General features: G+C 43.9%; 1 protein-coding gene and 1 long non-coding RNA gene across 8 annotated transcripts in view; one reads left to right on the top strand and one right to left on the bottom strand.

Moving 5' to 3' along the window:
- Positions 1-14,854, top strand: part of RUNX1 (RUNX family transcription factor 1) — a 263,011-nt gene extending 248,157 nt beyond the window's left edge. For all 6 annotated transcript variants that reach the window (XM_004062749.5, XM_063702582.1, XM_063702580.1 and 3 more), the window contains 2 exons: positions 3,186-3,347; positions 10,044-14,854. In XM_004062749.5, coding sequence (XP_004062797.2) covers positions 3,186-3,347; positions 10,044-10,519 — 638 coding nt within the window. In that variant the 3' untranslated portion in view covers positions 10,520-14,854. The remainder of the gene's footprint in view (positions 1-3,185; positions 3,348-10,043) is intronic.
- Positions 14,855-17,758: 2,904 nt separating this feature from the next.
- Positions 17,759-21,427, bottom strand: part of LOC109024461 (uncharacterized) — a 39,166-nt gene continuing 35,497 nt past the window's right edge. Inside the window, exons 2-3 of one of the 2 annotated variants that reach the window (XR_002003958.4) lie at positions 20,455-20,520; positions 17,759-20,064 (exon numbers count right to left, since the gene is read on the bottom strand). This is a non-coding gene — a long non-coding RNA (uncharacterized lncRNA). The remainder of the gene's footprint in view (positions 20,065-20,454; positions 20,521-21,427) is intronic. The other variant, XR_008674852.2, reaches the window with a different exon arrangement.

The following is a 21,427-nucleotide window of genomic DNA, read 5'->3' as shown; positions in this document are numbered from 1 at the left end:
GCAGTTAGCCCAGATACAGCCCTTAGGCGCCCTAGTAGCTGTAACTTCCAGAAGGCAGGAACCTTCCATTCACTAGTGAGTCCCCAAAACAGTGGCCCAAGTGAAGCAAAAATGTTTGTTGGAAATATGAGTGAATGAAAAAGTAATTTCATGAACATATGAATGAATAAATGAATGAAGCAACACCCAGTATGATGATTAATGCCACAGGAAGATGCCTTTCCAAGCATCACAAGATCCTGGGATCTTCACTGACTGTAAGTGCCTGTGGGGCAGGGACCATATTGGTCTTATTCATCACTCTCCTACCAGGTAAATTAGCACATTCCTGGCACACTGTAAATGTTCAATAAGCTTTTGTTCTTTTAGATGGATTGACTTATCAGAGGCAACTCTTTCAAGAACAAGTAGCCCTGTGCTCTGGAGAATGATTTACAGTGGTTCTCTTCCTCAGCCTGGGGCCTTTTCTGGGTAACTCCCATCGTACTCCCCTCTACTTCCTCTTCCCAGAATATACAAATTTATTATTACAGGCACCACTCTTCACCCCACATCTGATTCTTCCCTGACTCTGCTTAATGTACAAGTAAAGCAAAGAAATACTGTGTAGGACCTATTGGAATTAGAATCCTGCTCTGTCACCATTGGAAAGGATTTAGGGATCACCTCCCTTCAGAGGTGAGAATAAGAAAGTGTCACTGAGTAATCCAATGTCACCCAGTTGCTCACCAGAAAGACCAAGAGCCCACCTCTCCTGCCTATTAGTCCAGTGCTCGGGTGGCCCATGAGTTCATGTTGGCCCTGTCAGACCAAAGACAGTAATGAATATTAAACCCAGAATGCACCATATTATCAGGCCTTTTTTGTTTTTGTTTTCCATTAGTAACACAGGTAGAAGAGGAAACAACTAAAACCCCAACATCAGAGGCTCACCATCCCCACCTTCTGGCCCACCACTGGCAATGAACCCAAGCACAGGTCACTGTGGTCTCATGAAAGAAAACTGATGTGGGGGTTGGGTGGGCTTCAGGGTGTTGACTGCCATCTTCCCCTCCAACACCTGAAAAGCTAAGTTATGGTGTGAAGTCAGAAAATGTGGAATCTGCAAGCCTGTCTTTAAAAAACAAAAAAACTCATAGAACTTGGACTTTAATCACAAAGATCATTTTACCAAAGCATATTTTTTAAAGGCTGTGAAATATTATGCAACGTTTGCATGGTTTAATTATGAGTTTAGAAAAGCCTAGCACGACTTTTTCACTACAGTAAAACATGACAGAGCATGAATCATGGCATAGTACTTTATTCTTAGTGTGGCTTTAGACACGGGGTTAGAGGTGTGAGGCTGTCTACACAACAAGGCGTGAATTACTGTACCACAATTCACACCCCGGGGGGCTTTATGACAGTTCTGAAACCTCTTTTGTTTGCTTTTAAAATGATTAAAATATTGGAATACTATATATTCACTTAATAAATGTGTGTATCTAGTATATACGCATGTCTTATACAAAATATCTAAGTATATGATTTTTTTTTTCACTTGGAGCAAAATACTTGCAGTAGCATGGGGATATTGAACCGTCTGCTATTTCTGTTTGCCTTTAGTCACTGGAAACACTGTTAGCTGTAAGATTACACAGGAGTTTCAGCCAAGGTTGAACATTTGTTTTCTGCTGAGTTTAAAATGGACCAGCTCCTTTTGTTCCTTGCCAGCTCTTTAAATCCTCTAAAATTTGGAATAAAATGAAGACCTTTCTTTAATATTAGATTTCAAAGATTCCAAGTTAAACTATTTGCCTGGGAACTACCAGGTTTTTTAAACTTAAAAAATCAGTTATTTTCACTCACACACAAAAAAGAAAGAAATGAATCAGTATGAGGGAGGGAGGGAGGCTGTCAGGAGAATACTGGGGAGGAAGACTTGGGTCTCCAAATGTCTGATTCTGTTATCCACTGTGGCAGCTTCAAAGAGATAAACAGAAAGGCAAACTTGAACTGCTGGAAATGAAAAGCCCCTGGAGGAAGCAGATCTGAATATTTTATAATGAGCAGAAATAGCTCATTTCTTTATGTCCTGACCTATAAAAAACTTATACCCAGTATTTTCCTAAAGAAGTCTGCTCTTCCTACACTGCTACCTGCAGGATCATGAAGCTCTGGCTATGAAGACCCTTGGGAGTTACGGTAGTTCACTGTTATCTTTGTCCACAAAGTTGGGACATAAAGAGAAAATTAATGTTTAACTCCAAAGAAATGTAAAACTGTCTTCTAGTGGGACAGTGTCCAATTTAAGTTTCCTTACACATTTGCCTAAGAATAGAGTTGGCTTTCCTCCCCTTTTCATCTGCAAACAGTATGATGCTTTTGAAAATTAAGACTCCTTTGAACGCTGGAGTCAAATTGACAAAATCCATTTTGTCTAAATCTTTTGAAGTCAGACTTTTGTCTCTTCTCTATCCCAGGCCTCTTATAATGGCAATCTATAAAATACCTGCTAAAAACTCTTCACTTTTAAAAGTTGCAAACTTGAAGTCCTGAAAAGGAACAGAAGGCTTGGGTTGATAGGGCCAGTTCTGCTGGGTTTGTGAACTAGTCATTAGACCTCATTGCCGGTTTCCCAGCCAGACCTTCTTTCCTGTCATCCTTGGGAGAGAATTCGCCTTAATATAAAACATTTACCAGCCCATGGAATACTTTTTGCCAAAGGTAAAGGTATTAAAAAAAAAGCCCAAAACTCTACGTTCTTACCGAACACAGACAGGTGATCCCCTGAGTTTATAAAATGTTTCTGATGATGATAATTGTAATCATTGGCAAAGCTGAAATCATGTCAGCAGTCATATGATACTTGAAGCTCTCAAGTGCTGTAGTTCAACAGTCTGGACATTAATACTTCTACCTTGAAAGTGTAATCCATTCCTCTCATCATTGTTAGCATGATTAAATAAAACCTTTGGAAGGAATAGTTATCAGGTGAAAATCTCCAAGAATCAGTCTCTTTTGGGGGAAAATAATCCAACAGAGGCAGATACTTGGACTTGAGTAGGCTTATTAAACCCTGGTACATGGGCCACATACATGTATGTGACATATTTGAACAAGGGCCACTCATTTCTTATTAAAAGACATTTTTTAAATCCCACCCCCCTTTACATATAATTGACCTTTCTGATTCTCTTCAGATACAAGGCAGATCCAACCATCCCCACCGTGGTCCTACGATCAGTCCTACCAATACCTGGGATCCATTGCCTCTCCTTCTGTGCACCCAGCAACGCCCATTTCACCTGGACGTGCCAGCGGCATGACAACCCTCTCTGCAGAACTTTCCAGTCGACTCTCAAGTAAGCTACTTGAAAACACATTCTTTGCAGCTGAGCTGGGGTGGAAGGTCCAGGAGACTAGAGGTGCATGAAGGAGTTGGCAGAACATTATTGAGTAAAACATGGTTTAAAGGTGACCTATCTCTACTCTGAGTCCCATGCCCATGCACTGATTTTCTTGGATACATAAGAGGCAGAGATTGTGGATGTGAAGGCAGAAGTGGCTTGGAGAAGTAGGTTCCTTAGACATTCTAAAGTTGTTCACATTTGGCAAGAAAGGATGGTGACTGAAGGGTTAAGAACAATATAAAAAGCCAAAGTAGTCAACTTTTAGGACTCATTATTCCAAATGAATTCTGGACTAATGGGACTGGTCCACGCGGTGGTGGTAAATTTTCACAGATCACATGGACAGCACACGGGGGTACATGTGGAATGGGAAGTAAATACAGCCGCCCCTTGGTATATCCATGGAGGACTGGTTCCAGGACCCCCCATGGATACCAAAACCCATGGATGCTCAAGTCCCTCTTATAAAATGGTATATTTATATATAACATATATATCCTCCCATGTATTTAAATCATCCCTAGATTACTCGTAATACCTAATAAAATGTAAATGCTATGTAAATACTTGTTATACTGCATTGTTTAGGGAATGACAAGAAGAAAAGTCTGTATATGTCTAATACAGACACAACCATCCTTTTTTTTAATAATATTTTTGATCTACGGTTAAACAGATGCAGAACCCACAGATATAGAGAACCAACTGTATACCCCAAATTAGACATTCCAACTAAGTGCTGTTCATACAGAGGCCAGAGGAACAGCGTGAAAAACTCAGGTGTCATGGTTAGCATGATTGTTGTTAATATGAGCTCATTAAGTATTAGTCATTTAACCTATGAGCCCTTTGGGCTTGGCACTCACCTTTGCTCGTGGGCAGGGAAATCAGTTACAGAGAAAAATTCCTTTGTTGAAGGCAAAAGAAGAAACTTAGTGTTTGGGGCTTTGAAATTGGAGCTGCACCAAACTGTGAAAATACTTCAGAGAACTTCAGTGTTATGATGCCTGCAAACACACTTGCATGTGTGTTGGGGGAACGGGGCGGGTCTTGCTTTTCAGCTCTTGGGATCAGATTATAGCAGATTAGGGGGCAGGCACAGGGGCAGTGGAGTCATGTCTGCCATTTTAAATGTTGTGTAATGTTGTGTTTTCCAGACAGTTGTGATTACTTCAGGTTTCACCAGATGCCTTAGCTGCTGCTTAGAGCTTCACAGAATGCCTTCTAAGAGCTTCACAAAGGCAGTACTATTGACATTTGGGGCCAAATAATTCTTTGTTGGGGGGGGGGTCTGTCCTGAGCATCGGAGAATATTTAGCAGCATCCTTGGCCTCTAGATGCCAATAGCATCCCCCTCACCCCAGTTAGGACAATAAAAAATGTTTCCAGACATTGCCAAATGTCCCAAGGGGCAAAACTGCCCCCAGGTGAGAATCACTGCCTTCCAGTATTCTTGGGTGGTACAGTAAAATAGGAAAACCAACTTAAGTGCTTGGTTTTCACATTACTTTTGGCCATTAATGCCAATATTTTCATGGTACATTCTGCTCTAAGGCATTGAGAGTAGCACAGGTATCTTGGCATCTTGTTTAGCTTGTGGTTTCTAGAAGCTTATCCCTCAAGAACAAAGGCACTTGTCAGCTTTTACTGATTGTTCTCAGGGCACCCCTCTGCCCACCGGCTACGGTCTTCACCTGAAATAATGCCTGTTCTCCTTCGAATGTTCCTGCTATGGGTCTATCCTTTGGAATTTATTACATAAGTCTTTTGACTTGGTCATCACCCAAGATCAGCACCTTATAGTCCAAGAACCCTAGGGGCCAACTCCTCCAGCTGACTGGTGTTCAGATGGTAGGGTGACTTTTTAAATAAAAGGAATGAGTAACATGTGCACTCCAAAGTCCCATATCACAGTTACATTTGTGAATATCCTGGACTTCAATCACCCAAGGAGTAAGAGAGAACATTTTATGGCATGGGAGTGTGAAGTAGATAAAAACCATGCCTCATTTCAGAACCCAAGAATGATTCTTTTCTTTTTGGAGGGAGGACAGAATTCCAGATGAGCTTTCACAGTGGCACAGAACAGTATGGGAGACTGCTCTTCAATTTGGCAGAACTCCCTCTGAGAAATCAAGCCTGGAGCACAGGCCTGAAAAGTGTTGTCATAAACCTGGAGGCAGGAGGGGGGTGGAATACATAAAAGGAAAGTGGCTGCCTGGCCGACAGCTTTGAGAACCTGACACTGCTCTGTGGCTGCTTTGCCTTTTAATCCAGCCCGACAGCTTTGTGCTCTGCCCCTCTTCCTGGCCCCAGCCCCACCTGGGCTTCCTTCTGCGCTGGGGACTTGGACTCTGTCTGTCTCTCTCTCTCTATCCTTTGCAGACAGACTCCACACCTTGTCTGAAAAGAGTTGTCATCTAGAGGTTTACTTTTTTTTTTCTTTTTCAAAAAAAATTAATGTTTAGCTGCCAACCTGGGCGACAGACAGCATGCATTAATCTGAGTCATGCAAAAGCTCCTTTTAAGGCAGCCATTACCTGCTCAGGTTGTTTAATCCTCTGGGGGCAGTAGGAGGGGCCCTGTAGCGAGGCTGCTTTCATCCATGTCAAGCTGGAGAGCGAAGACCTTAGCTGTCATGGCAAATATTTAGCCCCATCAATGGGAAAACACTTCCAACCAAAATACCTGGACCTCCTAAGCCCCAGATTTCCTACTCTTAAAAACTCCCTGTGAATATCAGGGGATCCCAACTCCCCCCACACTTCTGCTGAATCAGGGGACACCAGGCCAGCCAAAAGGACAGAAGAGCTACAGCTGGATGCGTGAACTGCGCAGACTGATGGGTTTGAATAAGGGATCTGAGACAAGACACAAAGATGAAAACCAACATTTGAATATAGCATTTGAATCTGAGCATATCTAGAAGGCCTAAGATATTTTATTATCAAAATGTGTGTAAAAAAGATAGTTTGACCAAATGGATGGTCTTTTGTAGTATGACGTTGCTCATGTGTACATAGAAGAAGGATCACAGGCAGCATTGCAGCTCTTTCTTTTGGATGTTCTGCTCACAAGTGAAAGAACTATTTTCCCCCAACAGCTGAGACCATAACATCATTCCAGTACTTATGTCCATGACAAATCACGGACTCACTCTGGATTCCAGTAACTTGGTACCATCACCACATTACCATGTAGTAGTTGGAACCTACTGGCAGAGCATGTCCAGACATGGCTGTAAAACAGGGTGACCTTTCATTCATTTTCCAGTGGATTCACCTTTTTGTCTCAGGGCAAATGAAGCAAGAGGAATAATGGGCAGAGTCATTTATTTGTGTCCAGAGTATTGCATCAGATGACAACAAACTGACTGTATTTGCCTAATGCTTTTCCTCCTGTCCCAGCTTCTCCGTAGACTCTATAAATCTAAATGGAAAAATGGAGTAAAGCTTCCTGTTAACTCTCAAACATGTCACAGCTCTCCATGTCAGCAAAAACAAGTGACACAGGGCTTGCTCACAGATGGCCCCAATGAGCGGGCAGGGATGAACCCTGTGGAATGAGGTGTGGCCTGGCTCGAGAATGACTAGAGTGTGGCCAAGGAAGGGCAGCCTCAGAACCACTGTCCGTTTACAACTTTTTCCCTGCCCACATGTCTGCCTGGCTTTGAAAAGATTAACAGGAGTGTTTGTTTGAAAGTCAGACTCCTGGTTTCCTCATTAGTGAAGGGATCTGCTACAGACTTGGGCTGTTTCTATAAACTTTAATTACCTCTGATGAGGAGTGTATCCCCTCATCACATTCACCCCAAAGGTACAGAGGAGTTCATTTTTAAAAATGTGTTAGAGCAATAAAAGGCCATTAGAGGGAGGGAGGATGGGGTGTGGAAGAGACGAGAGAGCGAGAGCGAGAGAGAGAGAAAACACACTAGCTCTCCCTGCTGGAATAATAGGCTTGAAATATGAGGAAGTTGATCAACTGCCGATGCCTTCCAAAAACAGATTAATCCACCTTGGTAGCTTTCCTTTCAGAGCAAGCTTTTTGGCTCTGTCAACTTTCTCTATCAGCCTGAACTCAAAAGGACACAGGCCACATGCCATCGGAGCTTAAGAGTTATTTTGTGTGTTGATCTGAGAACTTCACATTTTAAAACAATGAATTCATGTTTCTACTGTTTGTTGCTGTCTGTGGATTTGCTGATATAAAGAGGAGAGTCCTAGCCTGGTCATTTAATGAATAATTCTAAGGAACCTGAACTTCTCCAGGGTGCCCTCCTACATCTGCAGTGGTGGTTCTCAGCTGGGGTGACTTTGCTTCCATCACCCCACCCGCAGGATATCTGGCAATGTCTGGAGACATTCTGAGTTGTCACAAGAGGGGCGGGTGATGCTACTAACATCTAACGGGTAAAGCAGAGATGCTGCCAAACATCCTACAATGAACAAGACAGCCCCCCTCCACCCCAACAAATCATGATCTGGCCCAAAATGTCAACAGTGTCAACAGTTGAGAAACTCTGATCTACAGACATAGGGAACCCTGCCTAATACACAAATCCTCTGTAGTTCCCAAGGGCGGCCTGTAGGTAAGAAAAATGCAGAGAGAGCCAGTGAACCACAGGACAGCCCTAATGCCAGTTGGTAAAACTGTAAATGCATAATCCTAACAAAATAATGTACAGTCATAACAAAGTGAGTTTTAGAGACAAAGCTTTACAATTTCTGGTAAAATTTCCACATGTGCAAAAAACAGAGTAGATAAATCAAGGTCCTACATCTACTTGTGTTAACAAACCAGTGAAGTGCGTAATAGAGAATACCAGGTGAACTCAAGGCCGTACTGTTTCTAAAATTGTGGAACTAGTATGAAAGTAGATATGGAGAGGAGGAGTGGTAATGATATTCCCTGACATTCACTCAACAGTTGCTACTGAGCCATGCATTCGCTTAAATACTAGGAAATTATCAATTTTTCAACTGTCGAAGGCCTATAAAAATGGCAATTTTCTATCATTCAACCTAAATACTATGTGTAATGTATTATTATATATTAATATTGTTAGGATATATATTATGTATAACATATTGTGTTAGTAGTAACATATTTGTGCATCCTTTACATTATATAGTGTCAAATTATCATTTGCTATATTAATATCACAGATTAATTTATATTATTGGTATATTAATATATTGATGAAATAGAGGGTCAGCAAACTTTTTTCTGTAAGGGGCCAGAGAATAAATATTTTAGGGCTGGGCACGGTGGTTCATGCCTGTAATCCCAGCACTTTGGGAGGCTGAGGCAGGTGGATCACTTGAGGTCAGGAGTTCGAGACCTGCCTAGCCAACGTGGTGAAATCTCATCTCTACTAAAAATACAAAAATTGGCCGGGCCTGGTGGCGGGCGCCTGTAATCCCAGCTACTCGGGAGGCTGAGGCAGTAGAATTGCTTGAGCCCAGGAGGTGGTGGGTGCAGTGAGCCGAGATCACACCACTGCACTCCAGCCTTGGTGACAGAGCGAGACTTTGTCTCCAAAAAAAAAAATAGAATAAATATTTGCTCTGTGGCTCCTGCAGTCTCTATACTGACCACCTGACTTTACAGTAGTGGCTCTAAAGCAACCACAGGCAGTACATGAAAGAATGAGTGAGGATGTGTTCCGAAGTATGGATGGACACTGAAGTTTGAATTTCCTGTCATTTTAACAGGTCAGGAAGTATTCTTTTTTGGATTTTTTTTTCAACCATTTAAAAAACGTAAAATGCATTCTTACCTCCTGGGACATGCAAAAATGCCATATTTGGCTGGCAGGCTGCAGTCTGCCAACCCTGGGATTATATCAACATTTTATATACGTTATACATATTATAGTATATACTATTGCACATTATATCTATACTATACATATTATGCTATACTACATCATTTCACATATCATGTCATATTACATTACATGATATTCTATATTACCGTATTATATTACTGTATATTATACCATCCTCCTGGGCAGCAGCAGCCTCCTGATCCCCGTCCTCCTGGGCATAGCATCCTGGGTGACCTCATCTTTTTGGGTGGCAGATTCTGGGTAGAAACCCTCTCCCTAGGCAGCAGCATCCTCGGTAGCCCCCATCCTCCCAGGTGGTAGCAATCCTGTGTGGTTCCAATCTTCCTGGGCGGTAAATTCTGATAGAAACCCATCTCCCTGGACAGTAGCATCCTGGGTGTCCCCCGTCCTCCTAGGCGGTAGCATCCTGGGTGGTCTCCATCCTCCCAGGTGGTGTCATCCTGGGTGGTCTCCGTCCTCTCAGGAGGTGGCATCCTGAGTGGTCGCCGACCTCCTGGGCATAGCATCATGGGTAGTCCCCATCCTCTTGGGAGGTGACATGCTGGGTGATCCTCGTCATCTCAGGAGGTGGCATCCTGGGTGGTCCCTGTCCCCCTGGGTATAGCATCCTGGGTGATCCTCGTCCTCTTGGGAGTAGCATCCCGGGTGGTCCCCGTCCTCCCCGGCAGTAGCATCCTGGGTGGCTTCCCATCCTCGTAGGCGGTATCATCCTGGGTAGCCCCCCGGGGCAGAGGGAAGAGTTGTGGCCTCCGCAACCCCCTACTCACTTCCGCTCCGTTCTCTTGCCCGCCCTGCAGCGGCACCCGACCTGACGGCCTTCAGCGACCCGCGCCAGTTCCCCGCGCTGCCCTCCATCTCCGACCCCCGCATGCACTACCCAGGCGCCTTCACCTACTCCCCGACGCCGGTCACCTCGGGCATCGGCATCGGCATGTCGGCCATGGGCTCGGCCACGCGCTACCACACCTACCTGCCGCCGCCCTACCCCGGCTCGTCGCAAGCGCAGGGAGGCCCGTTCCAAGCCAGCTCGCCCTCCTACCACCTGTACTACGGCGCCTCGGCCGGCTCCTACCAGTTCTCCATGGTGGGCGGCGAGCGCTCGCCGCCGCGCATCCTGCCGCCCTGCACCAACGCCTCCACCGGCTCCGCGCTGCTCAACCCCAGCCTCCCGAACCAGAGCGACGTGGTGGAGGCCGAGGGCAGCCACAGCAACTCCCCCACCAACATGGCGCCCTCCGCGCGCCTGGAGGAGGCCGTGTGGAGGCCCTACTGAGGCGCCAGGCCCGGCCCGGCTGGGCCCCGCGGGCCGCCGTCTCCGCCTCCGGGCGCGCGGGCCTCCTGTTCCCGACAAGCCCGCCGGGATCCCGGGCCCTGGGCCCGGCCACCGTCCTGGGGCCGAGGGCGCCCGACGGCCAGGATCTCGCTGTAGGTCAGGCCCGCGCAGCCTCCTGCGCCCAGAAGCCCACGCCGCCGCCGTCTGCTGGCGCCCCGGCCCTCGCGGAGGTGTCCGAGCCAACGCACCTCGAGGGTGTCCACCAGCCCCAGCACCCAGGGGACGCGCTGGAAAGCAAACAGGAAGATTCCCGGAGGGAAACTGTGAATGCTTCTGATTTAGCAATGCTGTGAATAAAAAGAGAGATTTTATACCCTTGACTTAACTTTTTAACCAAGTTGTTTATTCCAAAGAGTGTGGAATTTTGGTTGGGGTGGGGGGAGAGGAGGGATGCAACTCGCCCTGTTTGGCATCTAATTCTTATTTTTAATTTTTCCGCACCTTATCAATTGCAAAATGCGTATTTGCATTTGGGTGGTTTTTATTTTTATATACGTTTATATAAATATATATAAATTGAGCTTGCTTCTTTCTTGCTTTGACCATGGAAAGAAATATGATTCCCTTTTCTGTAAGTTTTATTTAACTTTTCTTTTGGACTTTTGGGTAGTTGTTTTTTTTTGTTTTGTTTTGTTTTTTTTTTTTGAGAAACAGCTACAGCTTTGGGTCATTTTTAACTACTGTATTCCCACAAGGAATCCCCAGATATTTATGTATCTTGATGTTCAGACATTTATGTGTTGATAATTTTTTAATTATTTAAATGTACTTATATTAAGAAAAATATCAAGTACTACATTTTCTTTTGTTCTTGATAGTAGCCAAAGTTAAATGTATCACATTGAAGAAGGCTAGAAAAAAAGGATGAGTAATGTGATCGCTTGGTTATCCAGAAGTATTGTTTACATTAAACTCCCTTTCATGTTAATCAAACAAGTGAGTAGCTCACGCAGCAATGTTTTTAATAGGATTTTTAGACACTGAGGGTCACTCCAAGGATCAGAAGTATGGAATTTTCTGCCAGGCTCAACAAGGGTCTCATATCTAACTTCCTCCTTAAAACAGAGAAGGCCAATCTAGTTCCAGAGGGTTGAGGCAGGTGCCAATAATTACATCTTTGGAGAGGATTTGATTTCTGCCCAGGGATTTGCTCACCCCAAGGTCATCTGATAATTTCACAGATGCTGTGTAACAGAACACAGCCAAAGTAAACTGTGTAGGGGAGCCACATTTACATAGGAACCAAAGCAATGAATTTAGGGGTTACGATTATAGCAATTTAGGGGCCCACCAGAAGCAGGCCTCAAGGAGTCAGTTTGCCTCTGTGTGCCTCAGTGGAGACAAGTGGGAAAACATGGTCCCACCTGTGCAAGACCCCCTGTCCTGTGCTGCTCACTCAACAACATCTTTGTGTTGCTTTCACCAGGCTGAGACCCTACCCTATGGGGTATATGGGCTTTTACCTGTGCACCAGTGTGACAGGAAAGATTCATGTCACTACTGTCCGTGGCTACAATTCAAAGGTATCCAATGTCGCTGTAAATTTTATGGCACTATTTTTATTGGAGGATTTGGTCAGAATGCAGTTGTTGTACAACTCATAAATACTAACTGCTGATTTTGACACATGTGTGCTCCAAATGATCTGGTGGTTATTTAACGTACCTCTTAAAATTCGTTGAAACGATTTCAGGTCAACTCTGAAGAGTATTTGAAAGCAGGACTTCAGAACAGTGTTTGATTTTTATTTTATAAATTTAAGCATTCAAATTAGGCAAATCTTTGGCTGCAGGCAGCAAAAACAGCTGGACTTATTTAAAACAACTTGTTTTTGAGTTTTCTTATATATATATAGATTATTTGTTTTACACACATGCAGTAGCACTTTGGTAAGAGTTAAAGAGTAAAGCAGCTTATGTTGTCAGGTCGTTCTTATCTAGAGAAGAGCTATAGCAGATCTCGGACAAACTCAGAATATATTCACTTTCATTTTTGACAGGATTCCCTCCACAACTCAGTTTCATATATTATTCCATATTACATTTTTGCAGCTAAATTACCATAAAATGTCAGCAAATGTAAAAATTTAATTTCTGAAAAGCACCATTAGCCCATTTCCCCCAAATTGAACGTAAATGTTTTTTTCAGCACATGTTGCCATGTCTGACCTGCAAAATGCTGGAGAAAAATGAAGGAAAAAATTATGTTTTTAGGTTTAATTCTGTTACCTGAAGATATTCCAACTCAAAACCAGCCTCATGCTCTGATTAGATAATCTTTTACATTGAACTTTTACTCTCAAAGCCATGTGTGGAGAGGGCTTGTCATTATTGTAGGCTCACTGGATTGGTCATTTAGAGTTTCACAGACTCTTACCAGCATATATAGTACTTAATTGTTTCAAAAAAAATCAAACCGTAGTTGTTTTGGCGATAGGTCTCACGCAACACGTGTGTGTGTGTGTGTGTGTGTGTGTGTGTGTGTGTGTGTGTGAAAAATTGCATTCATTGACTTCAGGTAGATTAAGGTATCTTTTTATTCATTGCCCTCAGGAAAGTTAAGGTATCAATGAGACCCTTAAGCCAATCATGTAATAACTGCATGTGTCTGGTCCAGGAGAAGTATTGCATAAGCCATTTCTACTGCTTACTCATGTCCCTATTTATGATTTCAACATGGATACATATTTCAGTTCTGTTTTTCTCACTATCTGAAAATACATTTGCATCCCTCTCTTCCCCCCAATATCTCCCTCTTTTTCTCTCTTCCTCTATCTTCCAAACCCCACTTTCTCCCTCCTCATTTTCCTATGTTCTCTTAAGGAGATAGCACATACCCCCACCCAGTACCAAATTTCAGAACACAAGAAGGTCCAGTTCTTCCCCCTTCACATAAAGGAACACGGTGAGTCAGCCTTTCTCCTGTTTATGGGTTTCTTCCAGCAGAACAGAGACATTGCCAACCATATTGGATCTGCTTGCTGTCCAAACCAGCAAACTTTCCTGGGCAAATCACAATCAGTGAGTAAATAGACAGCCTTTCTGCTGCCTTGGGTTTCTGTGCAGATAAACAGAAATGCTCTGATTAGAAAGGAAATGAGTGGTTCCACTCAAATGTCCTGCAATTTAGGATTGCAGATTTCTGCCTTGAAATACCTGTTTCCTTGGGACATTCCGTCCTGATGATTTTTATTTTTGTTGTTTTTTATTTTTGGGGGGAATGACATGTTTGGGTCTTTTATACATGAAAATTTGTTTGACAATAATCTCACAAAACATATTTTACATCTGAACAAAATGCCTTTTTGTTTACCCTAGCGTATACATTTGTTTTGGGATTTTTGTGTGTTTGTTGGGAATTTTGTTTTTAGCCAGGTCAGTATTGATGAGGCTGATCATTTGGCTCTTTTTTTCCTTCCAGAAGAGTTGCATCAACAAAGTTAATTGTATTTATGTATGTAAATAGATTTTAAGCTTCATTATAAAATATTGTTAATGCCTATAACTTTTTTTCAATTTTTTTGTGTGTGTTTCTAAGGACTTTTTCTTAGGTTTGCTAAATACTGTAGGGAAAAAAATGCTTCTTTCTACTTTGTTTATTTTAGACTTTAAAATGAGCTACTTCTTATTCACTTTTGTAAACAGCTAATAGCATGGTTCCAATTTTTTTTAAGTTCACTTTTTTTGTTCTAGGGGAAATGAATGTGCAAAAAAAGAAAAAGAACTGTTGGTTATTTGTGTTATTCTGGATGTATAAAAATCAATGGAAAAAAATAAACTTTCAAATTGAAATGACGATATAACACATCTACTGAAAAAGCAACGGGAAATGTGGTCCTGTTTAAACCAGCCCCCACCTAGGGTCTATTCGTGTGGCAATTATTGGGTTTGGTCACAAAACATCCTGAAAATTCGTGCGTGGGCTTCTTTCTCCCTGGTACAAACGTATCGAATGCTTCCTAAAGGGGAACTGTCAAGCTGGTGTCTTCAACCAGATGACATGAGAGAATATCCCAGAACCCTCTCTCCAAGGTGTTTCTAGATAGCACAGGAGAGCAGGCACTGCACTGTCCACAGTCCACGGTACACAGTCGGGTGGGCCGCCTCCCCTCTCCTGGGAGCATTCGTTGTGCCCAGCCTGAGCAGGGCAGCTGGACTGCTGCTGTTCAGGAGCCACCAGAGCCTTCCTCTCTTTGTACCACAGTTTCTTCTGTAAATCCAGTGTTATAATCAGTGTGAATGGCAAATAAACAGTTTGACAAGTACATACACCATATCCAATTGGTTTTGTCTTTCTCTGAGATGGAGGGCTGGGAAACCGAGTAAAGCCCGCTGCACACACTAGGAAGATACCTCCAGTGAACAGCTTCAGGCTGAAACTATGTCCTCACCCCCGGTGCTCCTAGCACACTCTGGCTTCTGAAGGCATGAGGGCCTGGAAAAGGCGCAGGCTCCCAGGGTTGCTTCTTTGCATATGAAAGAGCACTGAAGCACGTTTTAATGCTTGTTTTAAAAAAATAATAATAGGCCGGCGCGGTGGCTCACGCCTGTAATCCCAGCACTTTGGGAGGCCGAGGCAGGCGGATCATGAGGTCAGGAGATCGCGACCATCCTGGCTAACACGGTGAAACTCTGTCTCTACTAAAAACATAAAAAATTAGCCTGGCGTGGTGGCGGGCGCCTGTAGTCCCAACTACTCAGGAGGCTGAGGCAGAAGAATGGCGTGAACCCGGGAGGTGGAAGTTGCAGTGAGCCGAGATCGCGCCACTGCACTCTAGCCTGGGTGACAGAGCGAGACTCCATCTCAATAATAATAATAAAGAAACTAAAAAGAGTTACATGACACTAGCAAACCCAAAGTGGAAAGGGCTGTATGTTCAACCTAAGGCCAGGCTGCCTTCATTGCTGTACATTGCAGGAATCAGGCTTGGGTAGTGGTTGGGAATTTTTTAAAAGAAATACTTTTCTCACCACCACCCCTGTGCAAAGTATCTTTAGTATTTTAGTTTCAAGACTCTGGGTTCAACTCAAGGTATCTTCCCACCAAGAATTACTGTCTAAAGTATCTTCCAGTTCTGTCACTGCTGTCTCATGGGACCTCATGACTGATGATAGAAGAAAATCTTCAGCCGAATCAAGTTTAAAGGAGTTTAACTGAGCAATGAACAATTTGTGAATCGGGCAGCCCCCAGGAACACAGCAGATTCACGGAGACTCCAGGGGTGCCTCGTGGTCAGAACAAATTTATAGACCAAACAGGTAAAGTGATGTACAAGAATCGGAAGTGAGGTACAGATACAGTGAGATTGGTTACAGCTTGGCGTTTGCCTTATTTGAACGCAGTTTGAACATTCAGCAGTCTATGAGTGGTTGAATTATGACCACTGGGATTGGCCAACCCTCAGCTATTGTTACAGGTGCATACTATTAAGTTAGGTTTTTAATTTTGTCTGACCATTAAGCTAGGTTACAGTTCATCCACAGGACTCAAATATAGAAATATGGAGTCCTTCTCAGGCCATATTTAGTTTGCTTTAACATTGATCTTAAATGGTCTGCAGGAGGACCACAAAAAATGTCAGGAACCAAAGTGGGGTCAGCAAGAAAGGATGTGACCTAGAAGTCACCGCTCCTGAGCACAGGTAGGAAACAGGGGTAGGATCAGGCAGTACATGGACATGGCCATGCACAAAGAAGAAGAAAACAGAAGCTTGTCAGTGAGATGCTTGATTGCCACATCTGTAGCCAGTCGTTAAACTAAACTTCAGTGTCATAGAGATTTTGTACATTCTGAAGAGCTCAAGTTATTTCAGAGGAGAAATCTAGGCCTGAAGAAGAAAACAACAAACATTTGTGCCTTGATGTTGACCTTGATCGCCTGGCTGAAGTAGCGTTTGTTATATCTCTCTTCCAGAATGTTACCCTTTTATCTCCCCCGACTTTTCACTGTCCCCTTTGGAAGGAAGTCACGATGCACAGCCCCACTTAGGGAATGTGGAGCTATGCTCTCATTTCCTTCAGGAGGCAGGAGTCCTTGGCTGAGGACACTAGGACACCCCCCACCCAGTGGCCTCATGCCTCATGGGAAACAGAGCCCAGGTGTCCTCCATGTGAAGGCTCTCTCTGCTCCAGAGAGGACAGGTAGCTCCTCCCCCTGCTAAGGTGCACCAATGCCTACCCCCACCCCTCCAGCCTAGAGGATCCAAAAGTTCAGAATGTTCAGGGTTCTAGAAGCAGCTCCACATTGCCCACTTTGGGCTGTCTTTGTATAAGGCCAAGCTTCCCCACCCACACTCCACCCACCCTCCAATAATGTAGACAAAGTCCCTACCAGAGTTTCCCAATGTAGCTCAGGATTCTAAGAAGTCACCACCATTTCTTGGGGGTGGGGGGAAAGAACTGGCTGGGGTTTATCTTATAACCTCACAGAATCCCCCACATCTTTATTCAAAATGAGCCCACCCTGTGGTCATGACGATGCTTACCTGGGTTCCCAGAATCCTGAATCCCAGAATCTAAAGGGAACTCACAGATGAATAAATGCAATCCTCCCTCAGATGTATAAATACCTCTCCCCACCCCTTGGGGTTTCTCGGCAGATAGTTTTGCCTCCTTTCTGACTGATATAATAGAACTAAGTTCTCATGTTCATGTTTTTTTCAGAGGGAGAGAAGATGGCATGGAATGTGTTTCCTGGCCCAGTGGGAGGAGTGTGAGTTGTGTGGCAAATTTTAATATTGGTAATTAAATTTTGCATACCTCAAATTCTCCTTCTAGTTTCAATTTCATTGATGCTGTTGTAAGAATTAATTAATGTTTTGAAAGTGTTTTGAACATGAAAAGTCTTACATGCATACAAAGTATGATTATTTGTTATTACGAATAATTGCATGCAGACACTTTTTTTCCTCTCACCGCAGTGATTCTGTGAGGCTTTCTGCGGACAATTAAAAGCAGCAATGTCTTGCTTACAAAATGGCTGCCTTTCATCAAAAGCTTATTCTTACAGTCATTCACATATTGATTCATTTATTCATCTAACATTTGTTGAATGATGGGCACTGGGGAACTGAGGATAGTCACAATCCATGAACCAGGCAGACAGACAAAGCCAAGTTTATGGACCACACTCTTACAAGGACCCCACACTTCCTATATGGTTCTGCTACCTCCATCTTAATTTTTTTTTTTTTTTTTGAGATGGAGTCTCATTCTATTTCCCAGGCTGAAGTGCAACGGTGCGATCTTGGCTCACTGCAACCTCCACCTCCCAGGTTCAAGTGATTCTCCTGCCTCAGCCTCCTGAGTAGCTGGAATTACAGGCACACACCACCACGCCCAGCTAATTTTTGTATTTTTAGTAGAGACAGGGTTTCGCCATGTTGGCCAGGCTGGTCTCGAACTCCTGACCTCGTGATCCACCCGCCTCAGCCTCCCAAAGTGTTGGGATTACAGGCGTGAGCCACCGCGCCTGACCCATCTTGAAATTCTTAATAGTTTCTTGTAACAAGAGTCCCTGAATTCTTATTTTGCACAAGGCCCACGAATTATGCAGACAGTCTTACAGACAGGTAAACAGACATCCAAAGTATAACATACGGGGCTATAACATAGATATAAAATACTCCAGAAAGGTGCTAGTGAAACTCAACCTGAACAAGTTGGGGAGGACTTTAATAAATAAGTGACATTTGCTTTCAAAAGACAGATGGAGGTTTTCATGCCAAAAAAGGAGAATTGTAATCTGTACAGAAGGAGGGCATGAACCAATTACACACATTTTTTCCTAGAAATCATGGTAAGATGACCAGGTTGACGTTGAGTTCCGTCGAAGCTCCTTGCATATGCACTTCGGGAGAAATGTATGAAAGTGTTAGGAGATGCAAAGTAAGAAACACTGCAACTAAGCAAGCTGAGAATAATTTTATCTGAAGGGTGATAAAGGGACAGTTCTCAGAGATATTTCTGTGTCCAACATTATGTGTACGCACTTATATATGCACATAACATACACATGTGCATACACACATGCACACACTGTTAGGTCAGCTGCTTAGAGCACCAGGCTGATAAGGCCAGGGTCATCTGAGCCATTAAATGTACTGGATTAAAGTGCCATGGGGATGAAATTCTGGGTTCAAATTCCTGAGAAAACTTACTAGCTTTGCTCTAAGTCGTGGCCCCAAAGTGCTTCCTAGCCTCAGGCTGCTGTCTGTCAACATTAATCCAAAACAGTACTAGAAGTCCCCCTGCCACACACACACAGACAGTAGCCACCTAGAAATATCCCTGCATAGGGTCATTATTGTGTCAAAAGAGAGAGAGGGACAAAGTTACTATTATGGGTTGGATTGTGTCCTCTTAAAATTCATATGTTAAAGTCCTAACCCCCAGGACCTCAGAATGTGACCTAATTTGGAAATAGGTTTGTTGCAGATGTAATTAGTTAAGATAAGGTCATCAAGGAGTAGGGTAGACCTCCAACATGACTGGTATCCTTATAAAAAGGAAAAATGTGGACACAGAAACACGCACGCAGGGAGAATGCCACATGCGGATGAAGGCAGAAATTGGGGTATTGCTTCTATAAGCCAAGGAATGCCAAATATGGCCAGCGACCCCCAGAAGTTCAGGGAGAGGCCTGGAACAGATTCTCCTGCACAGTCCTCAGAAGGAACCAGCTGTGCTGACACCTTGATCTCAGACTGCCAGCCTCCAGAACTGAGAATAAATTCCTGTTACGTAAGCTGCCCATGTTTGGTGCTTTCTTTGGGCAGCCTTAGCAAATTAATAGAGACACAGCCATGGAGAAGGCCCAGATTTTCTCCTAAGAGGCATGGACTGTGGTGCATCCTGCATCCCCTTCCTGTGCCTGGCGCTGACTCAGGCCTCGCCTCTGCATTACTCCCCTGCACCAGATGAGCTCAGCCTGCACCCTAGAGTCAATGTGCGTGTTCAAGCATCGTGTTTGTCACTGATTTTATTTCCCAGAAAAATGTCCCATGGGAAGGGGTGTGATCTCAACACTCCCCTCTCAAGTGTTCAAAGTGGATTATCCACCTGGTGAGACAGCAGGCTTTAATCCTGTTTGGCTTGCCTGGGTCACCCAACATCTCTTCCCCATCAGTCAGTGTGTGCTGAAGGAATGCAAATGACATACCATGATCACAAAGCAAAATATAATTAGTAGGGTAAATTTGCTGAGTGAAGACATTTATAAAATGCATTGAATAGAGAAAGCAGAATTTTTCCAGAATTGGGCTTAATTGTCCTGCTCAGTACAAATGGCATCTACCAGCCACTGAAAATGCTCCCTCCAGGTTGCTGTTGTAAGTCCTTGAATGAAACCTTATCATCTGTGAGACGGTAAAGCATAAGAGAATGCTGCCTGAGAATGCTCCCTGAGGCACAGTTGTAACTCCAACACGGGCTCGCTGGGGTTCTGTGGGCACGTTGCAAAATACCTCTGCACCTCACTTTCCCAGTCTGTAAAATTGAGATAATAGGTTTATTGTGAGGTTGACATGCATTGAAGCACGCCAAGTTCTTTGAACAGTGCCTGCTACCTTATGAATGCTCTGAAAAATATAAGCTATTATTACCCAGTAATTCGTTCAACAGCTCTCTGTCCTGTGCTTTCTATCTGCCTATTACTGGGGATTCCAAAGTGAATAAGACCCAGATCATGCCCTAGGATAACTCACACTCTCCCTGTGTCCTAGTTCCAGAGAAAAGAACCACATCTCTGGTGGGAAGAACTGCGTAAGATCGGTGAGTTTCTAGATACCAGTCTGTATTAGTCTGTTTTCATGCTGCTGACAAAGACATCCCCGAGACTGGGTAATTTATAAAGAAAAAGAGGTTGAATGGACTCACAGTTGCACATGGCTGGGGAGGCCTCACAATCATGGCAGAAGGCTAAAGGCACTTCCTACATGGCGGCTGCAAGAGAGAAAATGAGAGCCAAGTGAAAGGGGGAACCCCTTATAAAACCATCAGATCTTGTGAGACTTATTCACTACCACAAGGACAGTATGGGGGAAACCGCCCCCCATGATTCAATTATCTCCCACCAGGTTCCTCCCACAACATGTAGGAATTATGGGAGCTACAATTCGAGATGACAGTTGGGTGGGATTACAGCCAAACCATATCACAGTCTCAGGTATCTAGCAGCCTGGGCAGGCACTAGGTTCAGACATCCACATGAGATGCATTTCGCCAACTGTGTGTAGCTCCTCTGTCACTGAAGAGTCAGTCACCCGCTGCAGGTGGGAGTGGCAGAGGATGCAGCAGAAATGGCCACAGGAGGTGCTGGGAGACCCACATACCAGGTTCAGCTGAGTGAACTTTTATTCATTTTTCCAGGAAGTATTTGTGGCATCTACTCTGTGCCAGGCCCCATGCCAGCCACAGGAGACGTGGCAATAAACACAGACAGAATCCTCTCCCTCCTAATGGGGAGGCAGACCCTAAGCAAATTAATAAGTAACATATTGTATGGTGGATGGGGTAATTGTTTCCTCTAGGGCTAATATAACAAAGAACCACAAACTTGGTGGCTTAAAACAACAGAAATGTATTGTCTCACAGTTACGGTGGCCAGAAGTCTAAGATCAAGGTGTCAGCAGGGTGGATTCCTTCTGAAGGATCTGAGGGAGAATTTGTTCCAGGTCTTTCTCCTTCTCCATTTCTGGTGGATTCTGCAATCCTTTGTGCTCCTTGCTGCTACAGTTTAAATGTGTCCCCCAAAATTCCTATGTTCAAACATAATCACCAACCTGGCAGTAGTCACAAAAGTGGGGCCTTTAGGAGGTGGTTCCGTCATGAGGTTAGAGCCCTCATGAAT

This window comes from Gorilla gorilla, chromosome 22 (assembly GCF_029281585.2).
Source record: "Gorilla gorilla gorilla isolate KB3781 chromosome 22, NHGRI_mGorGor1-v2.1_pri, whole genome shotgun sequence".
Taxonomy (NCBI): Eukaryota; Metazoa; Chordata; class Mammalia; order Primates; family Hominidae; genus Gorilla; species Gorilla gorilla.
The sequence above is the reverse complement of the archived record's forward strand: the minus strand, read 5'-3'. Positions and strand labels throughout refer to the sequence as shown.